This window comes from Megalops cyprinoides, chromosome 6, assembly GCF_013368585.1.
Source record: "Megalops cyprinoides isolate fMegCyp1 chromosome 6, fMegCyp1.pri, whole genome shotgun sequence".
Lineage (NCBI taxonomy): Eukaryota > Metazoa > Chordata > Actinopteri > Elopiformes > Megalopidae > Megalops > Megalops cyprinoides.
In genome coordinates this window covers 1,566,664-1,581,433 of record NC_050588.1, presented here as the reverse complement: position 1 = coordinate 1,581,433, position 14,770 = coordinate 1,566,664, and the positions used below count along the sequence as shown (strand labels likewise).

The window sequence follows — 14,770 nt, the reverse complement described above, 5'->3', positions numbered from 1 at the left end:
TCATGGTGTGGGCTAATTTGTTGTGGGTTGTGATGAACCAGAGAAAAGGCATTTCTAAACAGTTACACAGGTGAATCCAACTCTGGTCTGTGAATGTTTTGTCCCGTTGTGTATATTGAAAGGCAAAACTAAATCAGCAAAATCTTTTTTTTTTTTGCTTTCTCAATTCATTCAGTTCATAAAAATCAATAATGGAGTAAGATAATTTCATTCTAAAGGAGTATAGCAGTCATTGTTCAACAGTATATTGGGGAGATCCCCTTGAATTTGATGGGTATAGATGACCTTCCTCTTGACTGGTGTTTATCAATTTGATCTTACATCAACAGCGACTATCTCTACCTGTTCCTCGTGAAAATTCATACATTTCCTGGAATCTTTATTGATCTCTCTCAAGTGCATTCTCAACTGTTTCTCTTGAAATTAGATTTTTGAAGAGCGAGAGTGAACGCTTTATAATTTGAAGTAAAATTGCATAGATGTGTTTCTTCTCCAAACGACCTATGACCGATGTTCTGTTTATTGTCAAAAAGATCCATGAATAATATTTCACTGTCCAAAATGTCTATGAACGATGTTCTGTTGTCCACAAGGGTGTTATGAGTTTCTCACCTGCAGGTCCTGAGAGCAACAGGGGTGAGCCATGGAAGCCAGTCCCTTCAGCCGGAGGCAGTGGGCGTCACAGTCCCTGCGTGTCACTGCTCGGGAGCTATCATTGGTCAGCTCCCGCGGCCAGAGCAAGGCCATCGCTGAGCGATTCTCCAAGTGAGTGTGCCCCTCTTCCCCTCCAAATAAATATGAGCAGAACAGACCTACTGTAGAAAATGTCTGTCTCTCGGAAACACACACAGCATGATTGTTGTAGTACAGGGGTTTGTTTGCACAGAACATACTGTAAAAGTGTCACAACTCACAATCTCTCTCACACACACACACACACACACTCGTGAGAAGTGTGTGCATTAGTGAACAGTGCTACTCCCACAAAACACAGTCATTCCTCATTGACAGCGATCAGAGTGTGCATGATACACTGGTACCTGTACGTGTCCCTGTGCATGCTGGGAAGACAAGTGCAGAGTCTGTGTTTGGACGAGGCTGAGGGAGAGGGAAGCGACTAGTGTGCACTTCCTTTATGAAAGCATCAGTCTGCTGGTAAAGCAGTGCCCTCATGCCTGCTTTGTCCTGGGCCAGTACCCATCCCACTCCACTGTGTCCTCCTTTCAGGCAGTAATGATGTGCCACCTCTCACACATGGGGTAGAGAATGCTTCCCTCTGCTATAGCTGCTCTTTTCTTTTGCTTTTATCCTTTCTTCCTTCATTCTGTTATTTACTTGTCTCTGTCTGTTGTTTCAGTCTTTTGCTCTTTCTTTTGCTTGCTCTGTTTCTGTTTCTGCTGTGTTTCTGTCCTGGTCTCTCTCTTTTGGTCTGTCTGTCTCCCTGTCTCTCCTTTCTCAGTTTCTCTCTCTTGGCCTCTCTGTCTCTCTTTTCATTTCTCACATTTCAAATTAAAGGTGTGTTATTGGCAGGATAGACAATCCAAAGCAACAAGATGAACAATACAGAAATTAATTAAATTATTTTGTCATTTCTTTTATTATTTCAAATCGATTGTTTTCCTTTCTCTCTCCCTCTCACTCTCATTGGGTAGGTGCTGATTTTGTCTGTTGTCTCAGACAGTGGTCAAATCTGCACTGCAGCTCTGCAAGTTTAGTTTAGAGCTGCCAGCAGGATATCCACCTGACAGAAATTACAGCAGCCATATAGAGAGCTTGAATAGTTATTACTGTTAATATTTAGCCATTCTTTAAGATGCCCATTGGGGCTAAAGGTCGGAAAGTCACACCTTTAAGTGTGACCGCATGAAAAGGGCTCTCCTTCCGGCCAATAAAAATTACACTCCACCTAACTCAGTTTCTTTCTGAGACTAGCACTCTTACTTAAATTAATCACCACTGCACTCTACCCTAATCAAGTTTTCACTGAAACTAGGGCTCTGTTATAATCATGCTATTCCACCTCACTCAATTTCTCACAAACCAGGACTCTCACTCCAATCAATGAACATTATGTTCCACTTCTCTGGATTTCTCCCTGAAGTGTCCACCTCTCACTGTTCCTCACTGCCCCACTCTTTGTGGAAAACACCCTTGCTGTAATGGCTCTCCTATGCTGTTTCCTTGTCCCCCAGCTCTGTTTTTCCAGTCCTCAGGTTTTCAGTTCTTTTCTTCCTGTGAAATCCCCAAGTCGTTCACACCCTGACTGTCACTACAACCAGTTCACCGTGACCTCCTTCCAAACTTGTTTTTCTGGTTTTGCCAAAGTACTTTGGTCCTGCTTGTGCCTAGGAACATTCTGTGAGTCTCCTGCTCGACCGGTGTGGAAAGGCAGGCCTGTCAGAGATCTACTGGCAGCACGATGGCTCAGTGGTTAGCACTGTTGCCTCACAGCAAGAAGGTCCTGGGTTTGAATCCCAGCTGTCCCAGGTCCTTTCTGTGTGGAGTTTGCATGTTCTCCCCGTGTTTGTGTGGGTTTCCGCTGAGCGTTCCAGTTTCCTCCCACCATCAAAAAGAACTGGAGTTGGTCCCCGGGCACTGCACTGCGGCTGCCCACTGCTTTGGATGGGTCAAATGCAGAAGATGAATTTCCCCACGGGGGTCAATAAAGTGTACCATACCATACCATACTGGTATCCAAGGCTTCAGGCAGCCCCCATCAGGGAAAGCCATATAAGCTACAAACATGAAAATGATATATGATACATGTAGGGGGCAGAAGGACCGTAATGCACTGCAGAGCCCCTGCCCCTAAAGAAAGACGTGGAGGCACAGAAAGCTGGAATTTGGCATGCATGACATCACATTGTTGTGTTATGGAATATAAGATGGGAAATGCTTTTCAGTCTGAAAGACCCATTTAAAAACATAAGGAACTCAAGACTCACAAACAACTCTGTACCATCGGTACAGAACTTATAACAAGAAGACTCACAAACAACTCTGTAACATCGGTACAGAACTTATAACAAGAAGACTCACAAACAACTCTGTAACATCGGTACAGAACTTAAAACGGGTGATGAGAGCACTGGCATAATTTATACAGAACAGACTGTAACATGTATTCTTGTTTGTGTAGTACTCCATGTGAGCAGCAGGGGGCAGTGCTGTTTCAACTTGGCTGGTTTTGTATGTTGACACTGAACTTTGAACGGGGTCTTTCTCTGCTCCCTCATGAACCACCATGGAGAAAGGATTTAAGAGCCTAAAAGACCCTGGCTTGGCCCCTCTCGGAATGAGGTTAAGTGAGGGTTGGGGGGTGGTTGGTATGTATTTAATGTTTGCATACTTCCTCTAGAGCTCCAGCTCTCTTTATGCCCTTTTCTTCTGCAGGTACCAGAAGGCTGCTGAGGAGGCCAGCTCAGACAAGAAGAAAGTGGTGAGTTTCTGAATCAAACAAATGAGATGCTGGGAAGGGAGACGGGTCTGTGCGTGGTCTACAGCTCAGCAGAGGGTGGCTCTCGAGCGGTCAGTGTGATGGGCCCCTCGTCAGCACTTAGTCTCATTCCTGAACTGTCACTACAAAATCTGGACTTCCTCCTAACTCCTCATTTGCTGTGCTTCTATACTCCTTTCTAACAATTCTCCGCAGTGTGGTCTCTGTCTTGTGTTACCAGAGCTCCATGGGGCACCATGCACTCATGTTTCGTGTCCAGCAGCCCAAACCCTTGAATCTGGTCAGGAGCCCTGTAAAGACTCCTCCGTCCTTTCACCCTCACTGCATGTAGACATCTAGATTTATTTCTCTGTGAAGTCATTTGTGTTGGCAAGCGTGTGAACACAATTTTAATCGGGACAGAATCCGCACACCAGGAAAACTGTCACGGACAAGAGGGTCCAGTAGAAACTATGATGTGAACCTGTGAACATTCCACTGATATGTCAAAAATGACAAAGCTTGAGCCCACCCAATGGGAGGACAGCATGCAAGAACAGGAAAACACACACACATTCACAAAGACACACACACATACATATATACAAACACACACTATCGTTACATTACATTATTAGTATTTAGCAGACACTCTTATCCAGAGCGACTTACATCAATTACAGGTTTTTACAATGTTATCCATCTTACAGCTGGATACTTACTGAGGCAATTGTGGGTTACGTACCTTGCCCAAGGGTACAGAAGCAGTGGCCCCATGGGGACCATACATACGGAACCATTCAACCATACATGTCACCCATACATACATATATACATACAAACACACACACACACACACACTCTCTCTCTCTCTCTCCAAGTTGTTGTCCTGAGCAGGTTTAAAAATGGAGTCTTACAGTCATACTCTTATAAAATATCTGGATTGATAGGTCACTCATTAATTACTTGTTACTGGTTTAAAGCTGTTTCCCTGTATTGTAACTGTGAAAGCAGGAGAATCATAGGACTATGCTTCATGAGAAGCAGCTCCTCCATCTCTAAGCTTTAGCAGCTGTGGAATGAGCAGCTCCTCTACCTCCTATCATTGACACTTCTTTAATCCTATCAATTCAAGGGAGCATTCAGTTTAGCTCTTGCCAGTCATGATCATGATCATATGTAATTGATTATTCATGTTTCCTAGAGACAAACATCACTGCTATTGACACCTTCATTGTATGTATTTAACAGTTGGGTGCATTGTCCAGTGCCTTTGGCTGGTAGGGATGGGATTCTCTCCGAGTCCCTGTTGCAGGCTCTTTTCCTGAGTCTATCCCCTCCTCTGCAAGGAATCTGCAGCACTGCTGCTTCCAGTATGCTTGTGGAAATATACCATGATTTACCACCAGGGGGCTTTCGCTGACCTGCATTGAACTAGCCTAATTAAAGCTCTATAAACTTCCTTAATGTGACTGCAGTGCACCACGCAGATACGTTCACTTCAGTAGTAATGTAATTTGGAATTGTGATTTAAATGTAAGTCATTAAGTGTATGCTTTATTTTTATGATTGCTTGGTAATCTAATTTTGCATTCTAATCTGTACTTTTTATACCTTTGGCATTTATCTAGTTCTTTGTCCTTCTGTGAGGATGACAGTACATTTCAACAATGATCTTCATTGGGTTAAGTTTATTGGCTGGTGGCAAAATTCATATTTTCTCCCAGAAAGGAAAATGGGCTTCACGTACATACAGCAAGATAGTTATGATTAAGTAACACTACACCATGTTCAAAACATTCAGTAATAATATATGGCATGTAAGACACAGTACATGCTTAGTATTTTCTCAGCCCTCCTGCCAGTGTTTTAACATGCTAATGCAAGATACTAATACATCTCAAAGTTTATTCTTTCCTCAGTGAAAAATCCCCATAATTCACAGCAGTTAATGATGCTGCCCACAGAGGAAATTGCGGCTTTAACAAACACTTCCACAGCCCTGTTGTGCATTACTTTGTATGTGAAATCAGAGGGGAGTTTTAATTTTCAATTTCTTCATCTTGTAAGGAGCTGTGAGCCCTTTGTGGAACTATTATTATCATTATTATTTTTAATTTGATCTATTCATCTCTTTCTTTAGTAGATGCTGTTATCCTCTTGTAATGCAAATGTGGTGTGATGTTCTAAATGCATCACAGCAGAAACTAGAACAACAGTGACAATATACGTAGAGAAACCAAAATTACAGTCAACAGGGGAAAAGGAGTTAAAATTAAGTTGCAGTAAAACACAGTGCCAGGTAATGATCTTTAAGAGAAAAAATCATACCCTGCTAGACTGAACATAGAGCCTAAAAATGACCCATAAGGGAAACATTAACTTGAATCTCAGTGATTACATGGTTTGAAACAATGACGCCTCAGAGTAACATGAACTTGCATTGTACCGTCATACTTACAGTGACTAGCAAGAAAGTGAAAGAGCTGCACTGAAATATACCATGATTTATTTAACAATTGAGCACGTCAGATGTTAAATTGTAATATTGCTTATAGACTAGGCTACTGCACTCTGATGATTATCTTTAAAATGTATGTCATTGTCCTCATTAACTTATGCCTTCCACATCCAAGGGTGATTGTCAGCAGTGTATGAAAAATACAGTCACATTCCATCATAATCACTGTTGTTCTCTGCTCTGTGTTTTCTGTACTGTCATTGCTTTCCATGCTGTGCAATCACACAACTTTAGCTGTTTTTGGTCCTGTTTTGTCATGCCTCCATCAATCCCTACCCTACCAAGGTAAGAATCCAGCAGTACGCTCACAGACCATCCCTCAGACCCACCCCAAACTGCTGTGAGCTACACCATTCTGGCTCCACAATCATGGCTACCACAAATAAGCATACAAGACTCGTTGGTTAAACAGTGAGAGTGGGCAGCAGTGTGGCATAGTGGTAAGGGACAGGGCTTATAACCAGAAGGTTGCTGGTTCAGGTCCCGGGGGACCACTGCTGTTGTACCCTTAGGCAAGGTATTTGACCCACAATTGCTTCAGTAAATATTAAGGATTATAAATGGATAAAACTACAACCTATGTAAGTCACTCTGGATATAAGTGTTTGCTAAAAGACAGTAATGTAATGCAAACAGTGAGAGGGGGTATATATTTGAGCTACTCCTGAAGTCAGTTAACAGTGAATCCTATACCCAGTAGTGAATCAACAGTTTGGACTATAACTGATCACAGCAATTCCCAAAAAATTTGGACCCTGGAAGTTTTGTCATTTACAGAACTAATGACACCTCTGCTGTGGCAGATATGTTTAATGGCCACCCTCAGTACAATGTAGTCCTTATTCAGTATGTCAAACAATGAATTTATCAAGCACATCGCGTCCTTCAAACTGTAGAACCATGTCTGTGAAGTCTTTCTGCTTTAGCTGGTGCACTTTTGCACAGCTGAAGTTGGTCCAGAGCCCTATGGATGTGCACATGCATGGACACACAAATGCACACACACTCACATACACACAGACAGTTGGCTGTGGCCAAGTCTTCCTACTTAATGCCATTGGAGGGTAGTCCGGTCTTAATCCTTATTTAGACCCTGTAATCTGCAGGTAATACACTTTAGTTTTACATAACAGCCTGTGTGGTGCGTTGTGTCTGTGTGGCTATCCAGGAGTGAATGAAGACACAGCAACCACCCAGCGTCATGCAAGAGTACCAGGTAACACCCACCATTGCGCCAACCGCCGTTGTCCTGTCAGTCTCTGCAGTCAGGTGATCTGTCTGTGAGAAAGAAGTCGTGGCTTTTTTCTTTAGACACAATGCTATGCAGCCGGCTCTGTTATGTGTTTACTTATTCATTGCTAAGTGTGAGAGTAGCCTGAGAGTGCTGATGCTTATATTAATGTGAAGCAATCCAGGCATGTAGGGAGCAAGGACAGCCCTTGAATGTTCTAGAGGGCCGGGGGATGTGCCCAGACATTTGTCTTTGTTGTTTACGTGCAAATTCTCCACGCCCCAAGCGTGTTTTGGGGTGTGCCATCTCCCAGTTTCCATGTGGGTGAACGTAAACATGAGTGTGATGGCACAAGCACAGACATGCTTGGTCAGCTTAGTCCCACTGGCCAGAAGTGTTTGTGGATCCTTGGCCTTGTTGTCAAGACGGGGCTAGTTACCTGATCGTAAATTCATGCCTGACAGATGGCAGCCAGCAAGGCTCGACAGGGGGTCTTTTGGCACAGAGGCACCAATCTGGTGATATAACTAGTGAGGTGCATTCTTGCAGTAGTTACATTACATTTACCCTTTTAGCAGATGCTCTGTTCCACAGCTAAACAAAATAAAGCACATCCAGAAAAGTTACATGAAACACGTTACATGCAGGACATAACTCACCACATGCGTTGGTCCCTTATACAGTGCTATCACAAGTAGTGCCACATACTACGATATGTATGTGCAATACAACATGCAACAGGTGTGTCCTCGCTCTGTGACAGACGATGGCCCATGACTTTGCTGTTCTGACTGCTATGGGAACCTTGTTCCACCACTCTGAGTGCCAGAACAGACAGAGCATGTGTCCCTGCTAAGGGGAGAGACAGCCAGGCAACCTGAAGTTACAGAGCACAGAGGTTTCGCCAGCGTGCAGGGTCTGGTGATGAATAAGGGGGAGCCATTCCCCTCACTGGCAGACTAACACCAGCATTTTGAAGTGGAAACCAGCTGTTACAAGTAGCCTGGAGGGAGATCAAGGGGGTGATGTGGAAAAATTTTGGGAGATTATGGACCATCATTCTGAATGAGTTGCCTGGATCTTATCACACATGCAGGGAGGCCAGCAAAGGAGGGAGTTGCAGTTGTCCAGTCAAGAGAGGACCAGGGTATGCACCAGGATCTGGATTCAGTGGGTACTGAGGAAGGGGTGGCTTCTTCCAATGTTGTAGAGTAAGAATATACTGACCAGCACTATGCGACTCAAGATCAGTAAACTATTGAGTGTCATCCAGAGGGTCTGGATGCACTGGGAGGCTGAGACCATTGAGTCAGAAGGGAGAGGACTTAGTGGATATGTAAAGTTGTTTGTACATTACACTTCAGCTTCAGCATATTAACTGAAGTTGTTCAGGTTAAATACCTTAGTGAAGGCTACAACAGCAGTGCCTTACCTAGCAACCGAGCCAGCAACCTTTGGGCTGTAAGCCCCAACTTATTAATTGTTATGCCACACTAGGATGAAAGAGGTGGATTGAAAGGGTGAAAGGGTGAGAGGACTGAGAGGCCCACACCTCTCACTTGTGGTGGTAGACTGAGCCAAGGTTGCCTGAGACCTGAGGCACCTCAAAAACTGGTGATATCTGAGCATTACCCCATGTTAGGCACACCAGGGTAGCATGGAGGCTAAGGAAAGGTTACCCTAGTGCATACATCACCATTTCTGACAGTCCCATGCTCTGCACATTTACTAAAGGCAAGCCCAACAGTCATCATGAGAGGGCCACTGTGGAACTGGTGTTGTCGGGGCTGACTCAGCACGCAAGTGTTGAAATTAGGGAATTTTAGTGTGTGTCAGTACCTCAAGATTTGAGTGGCAACTACTGCATAGACAACCTGTGCCGCCCACTGGTCACCAGTGCAGCCCTATATGGCAGAGGTGGACACACAAACTCAAAAGCTGTTCCTCTTGAGCTGCCCAGCATATCTTGCTTCTGTTGTTTGCTGTGATTGTGGTGAGTGTCTGCAGACAGATTAAATGAGCCATCGTGTTCTCACCACAGTTCAGTACGTCTCCTCTTCCGGCTCTGTCCACTGTGAATTTCTGGCTGGCAGCTTGTGTCTTGTCTTTCCATTATTTTCTTAATCTCTCACAGTTTTAATGTTGTTGCACTGGAAAGGATTAAGTGCAAAATGGCTGTCTTTTGTTGACAAGTAATGTTATTGTCGAGTGTGTATTTTTGTTGGCTGCTGGCTCTTCCTCACAGTATTGAAACCCAATACTGAATAGCAATCATGAATAAAAATTACAAGCTTGCTAGAAATCTTCTCAACAGCTGGAAGACACTCGCAATTATCATTGCTCACATGGATCACACGTGTTGAGCTGAGACATGGTTTCAGCATACAATACAACCAATTTCAGCGACAATCCTAGAAAGCTTGTTATGGCTTTTAAACAAGCCGAATCAGGGCTGAAGCTGTAATATGTGCACGTGGTTTAAGGGTTCAAATACGAGGCAGAGAGTGGAACGTGTGTCAGTTGTCCCATTTGCATTCAGAGCTGCGATAAGCACTTTACTGCCACCAGCTGAGTCCGCAAGTTTGATGCTGAAAGCCATTTGCATTTTAGGGACAGTAATGTGGGTGGATATTCATTGAGAGACATTACCTCTAGCGGCTGGAGTTTTTTTGACTGAAAATGACAAGAATGTAACCTCCTCTTTACAGATACTCTGTCATAAACATGCTTCCATTTTAGTGACACAGCAGAAACTTCATGTAGACAAGATAAAGTCAAAAAACTTTACACAGTTAAAATTTACAATTATTCTTAATTTACAAATCAACTCTCGGATATACCTTCTAGTACTATGATTGCATCTGATGGCAAACCTGCCGGTTTCAGCCAACGAAGGGTTAATCTCTTCCCAAATGTATCATTTCCTGCTTTCTCGTTTCCTGGTTTTTTTTCTTTTCTTCTTTCAGTGCCCCCCCATGGGTCATTTCCTGCATTCAGCGCCTCTGAGCGCTAACATCTGGGAGAGCTCTGTCTCACTCTGTCTCTCTCCTCTCAGCAGCAGCTCGGCAAGGGAGAGAGCTGGACAGCCCTTCTCAGGCTTCTTACTCCTGCTTCAGCTTGGCTGTCTTGTACAGTAACGGTAACAGCAACACGGCTCAGAAAAGGAAGGGACTGTAGGGGTTTCCTCTGGATTTCAAGTTTGCTTTTCTGTTCCTGTCCCTCCTGCTTTCACCCTCTCCCTTTCTCCTCTGCTACTCAGCTTCACTCTTAGAGCAGAGGGCTTTGCTAACGGCAGACCCTCCTTGTGCAGTGTAACTGGCTCCTCCTTTCTGTGCGGAACGTCTCCTTTCTGCTGTTACAGAAGGTCTGCAAGTAGTGGCTCTGTTGTTTGTCCTGAGATCATTTTCATGCGCATGAGATCCTTGGGTAACGTTTTATTGAAGAGGATTGGGACTGGTGTGGGATTGTTAAACTGATGGCATTTAAACTGTTGTGAATTAAAAGTGTTTTTAATTTTGCTGATTCAAAAGTTTAAAATGGAAAAAAACAGAAGATAACATGAAAGGTTTTTCATTTGACTGTTGGAGGTTGATGGCATCGTTTTTATTGTTTATGCAGATGGAAGTAGATTCACAGAGATCTGCTCAGTACCAGGGTGTCTCAAAATAGTGTCAAAATGGTGCTGTGCATTCTAGAGTTCTATACTATAGCACCCTGACCCTTCTCACAGCATCTCCCTGGATTGACTGACTTTAGGGACGAGCATTTGTGGTTTCACCCTGTTGAGTTTTCCTGCTGTTGAAGCATTCCGCCAGCCATGCCATCCATCCATGTGGGCACTACAGTGGACTCTGTGGTGCTTAGTCCCATTTCCTGCTCCTGTGACATGACCCTTGAGCCTCTGCTGTCCACACTGCTAGCAGAGCATGACGTTTTCCTTAGACGCCACTGCACAATGTCTCTGTATGTGTCAACAGTAAGGCTGAAGACATGTTGGTGTTTCTGAACACTGTTACGTCAGGAATTATTTCATTTGAACACATCTCTATAATGTGATATATGACACATTAAGAGTATAAATGTCTATATAAACAGAAACGGGAACTGTGGCAGCGATTTGAGGTTGTGTTCGTGCTGAGCATATTTGACTGTATATGACCACGGGCAATGGCCTCTGTGCTTTGTGTCTCATCCCTCTCCGCCACCCAGGTTCTGGACACCTTGCCCCCCTCCTTGCGCTCTGGTACCCTGAGTGTGCTGAAGAAGCGCTGGGAGCAGCCCCTCTGCCAGGCCAAGCCCACGCCCGCCCCAGCCACTCCACTTCGCGCACTCCTTACGCCCCCACTGGGCTCCAAGCCTGCCCCTAAACCTGGGCCCAGCTTGCAGGGGGAGCAGCCTCTCTCAGCCAAGTCTCTGGTCACGCCCAGCAACGGGAGCCACTTCCAGTACCCTGTGGACGGAACAAGTGAGGCAGAGGAGGGTGGAGCCATGGAGAGGAGCCTGAGGGAGGAGGGCAGGCCAGGCAGCGTGCCAACAACCCCCGTTGAAAAGCCCAGTGTGCCTCTGAACAGCCTGAAGATGATGTTTGAGAAGGGGGAAGTCGTGCGTAACAAAGTAAGTGTGCTCACACATTCGCTGTCTGTGATTACTGTTGTGAACCTGACTGCTGTGTCTGCACGCAGCTGTTGCTCCTAACACCTGTGCATTCAGACTGCGTGGGATTAGTACCATGAAGTCTCTGTAACTGACTGCTATGTAAATCCACACATGGCTATTAATCCCAACACCTTCATATTCTGTCAGGAATTTATGGAGGTTTTCCCTTATGAGCAAGCCCTGTCTTCACGCTCTCCCTTATGTCCCCTAATTAGGATTCCTTATGTTGATTCCTTAAGTATATCAAAAGTAAATCAAGATGAATTAACTAATCAGGCAGTTTGCAGGAACCAGTCTGGCAACCCAAATGCCTGATTGTCATTTGAGACACATACTTTGGTTTTTTGGACTGTTCAGGGTGTGGTGTTTACACCCAGGTGTCAGTCTCTGACTTTCCCTAAATATGTCTATTGATTAGATCATCTTTTCTCTCTTTATGAACCTCTGTGTTGTTGTATCTCTTCATAAAACTCTTTCGGCTTTGCATTTCACAAAAAACATTTGTCCTCTGGCCTAGGTTTGGGTGAAATTCACAGCCAGTTGTCCTGCCCACTAATGATGTTGTCACAATGAAATATAGGATTCCTGACCGGCTAAAGTCAAGTTTTCCCTGATTGGCTGAAATTTAACTGTCCCCGATTGGCTGAAGTCAAGCCAAACCCACAATTTAGCTGATGAGCTTGGAGCATGTGACAGAGCTGAGCAGGGCTGAGAACATGTGGGCCCACAGACTCTGTGGGGGACAGTCATCCCTCTTACACACCCTGCGGTGGGGACACAGGTGTTTCCAGGACAACTGTAGCTCTGCCCTCCAGACACATGCACACACACACTCAGCCCTGTGCGTGTAAGCGTGGCCATCGACTGACAGACAGATTCATGACCCTCGAGACTTTGACCTGGCTTTTGCAGCCTTAGTACAAAGTGGAACAGTGATCTGTGGGGGTGGAGGTGACTTGCCAGACGCTTTGTTGTGGTGAGGCTTTAGATGTTAGGGAAGACTGCCAGCCATCAGAGCAGATGTCAATAGGATCCTTGCCCCTGTGCCTCCGCCCTGAACCCTGCCCCTTATTGTTGGCAGGGGAGAGCAATGCAAAGACATTTCTGCAAAGAACCACTTTGGAGGTCTTCAACATTGGGTCTAGGCAATCTGTCATCATCTATGACCTTTCTGCCAGGGCTGAGCTTACTTGTGTAGTTGCCTATTTTAACCATGGAGGGGGGGAAAGGACTTGGGTTCTGTTGTCTCTGGTAAGGAGGCGTTGGAGTCCACAGCCACCTCAGGAATGAAACCAGATCTCAGGAACTAAAAGGATTTCCATTCACAACCGCAAATTTTATCAGTTACTTTACTGTACATGCAGAGCACGTTTCCATTTTCCTTTGACAAGGATTTGTGCGTGCTGATGTAATTGCTAAAGAAAACCGAGTAATGGAAAAAATGAGTTTGCTCTTTTTCACTTTGTGGGAACAGAGGGCGCAATGGCAATTTCACCAATATTCTTTTGGCATCATTGCATGCGAGCCCAGTACCTCTCGCATGCCACTGCTGGCACATTGCAGAGAAGAACGGCTCTATGTTTAACACAGAGGCCAGCAGCATGAATGTGAGACAGCATTACCTTATGCCCATCAGCACACAACCAGCTAATTCACACTTGGTCTTGAGATTCTGAATGTTAAATACAAGTCCTTCTATGCAGGACTCGAAGCGGAGCAGGAATACACTCAGATAATTTAAGCTTTGTCTCGGGAGTGAAAAGCACACACCACATACACACATATCTATTCACTGAGCCAGCAGAGAACATCAAGTGCTCCCATGTTACAGGGTCAGTCGCTGTGTCAGCTGAGAGGAGACAAAGCTTGGCACAGACACCACTGTTTTGGCGAGCCTGTCTAAATCCACTCAGCCAAGCATGCTGCCCTCTACAAGCATCAGGGCACATCAAAGTTTGTTGGCAGTGCAGCTTCCGCAAGCCTTCCATGCCTGTGTCCAGGTCCTAATCAGCCATAGCTCCGTCAACTGACAGGAAGTAAGACAAGGCAGATGTGGGCTGTAGAGGAAGTGGGATAAGGACTGAACTCCCCCATAACTGTACATATATATGTAATTCCATATATACAATCTCAAACACATGATCTCACACAGACTGCACACACACACTTACACCCCACACTCTCTCTCTCTCTCTCTCTCTCTCACACACACACACACACACACACACAGACACACAGTGCTAACCCCACTGCTCGCTGTGTGCCTGGCCTGGGTAGACTGTGCCTTACAGGGCTGATGTCATGAGGCTGGTATGCACACACTCCTTACCCAGAGCACAAAGGGGCTCCCAAACCCAGCTTGTACACCAACCTTATTCTCTCCCTCATTAAAGCCACACTTTTCCTCTTTCCTGCATGGGGTCGCGGGGTGGGGACAGACGCACAGCCCAAATCCCTCCTACGGAGTGTCCCAAAATATGCTCACCACTAATCTGACGTATCAGTTAGTCAAATAGTTCGGCGATGGAATGGGCACCAAAACAAGCAGCTGAGATCACTAGAGGGGTGTAGGTCTATCACAGTTTGAATGCACTGCTTTGGCTGAGAATTTATCACTAGGCTTTTTGAAGAGGAGGAATGTGAAGAATTTCTGTGAATTTAGTATTTTATGGTGATGTTGTGAAGAAATGCATATCTCCCACACCCATCTCAACACTTTGAGTGTACAGTTCTCTAATATGATAGCCTCAATGTATAGGTAGCATTCCACTGGACCCAACTTGCTGTAAAGCAAGGAAAAAATGTAACTCCATGAAAAATGTACATCTCATTATGTTTTATCATACCATGGACCTCAAAAATTTCTTTGGATTTGAATAATTTGATATCAGTTCTCCTATTAAAGTATTTTATTACAAAATTAACC

At 44.8% G+C, this 14,770-nt stretch overlaps 1 protein-coding gene across 3 annotated transcripts in view; it reads left to right on the top strand.

The window, feature by feature from the left end:
* The window catches only part of LOC118779151 (LIM domain and actin-binding protein 1-like), a 34,429-nt gene that overhangs the window by 5,457 nt on the left and 14,202 nt on the right, over nucleotides 1-14,770 (top strand). For 2 of the 3 annotated variants that reach the window (XM_036531083.1, XM_036531082.1), the window contains exons 2-4: nucleotides 619-765; nucleotides 3,394-3,439; nucleotides 11,398-11,802. In XM_036531083.1, coding sequence (XP_036386976.1) covers nucleotides 644-765; nucleotides 3,394-3,439; nucleotides 11,398-11,802 — 573 coding nt within the window. In that variant the 5' untranslated portion in view covers nucleotides 619-643. Of the gene's footprint in view, nucleotides 1-618; nucleotides 766-3,393; nucleotides 3,440-10,212; nucleotides 10,328-11,397; nucleotides 11,803-14,770 lie in introns of those variants that run through there. The other variant, XM_036531084.1, reaches the window with a different exon arrangement.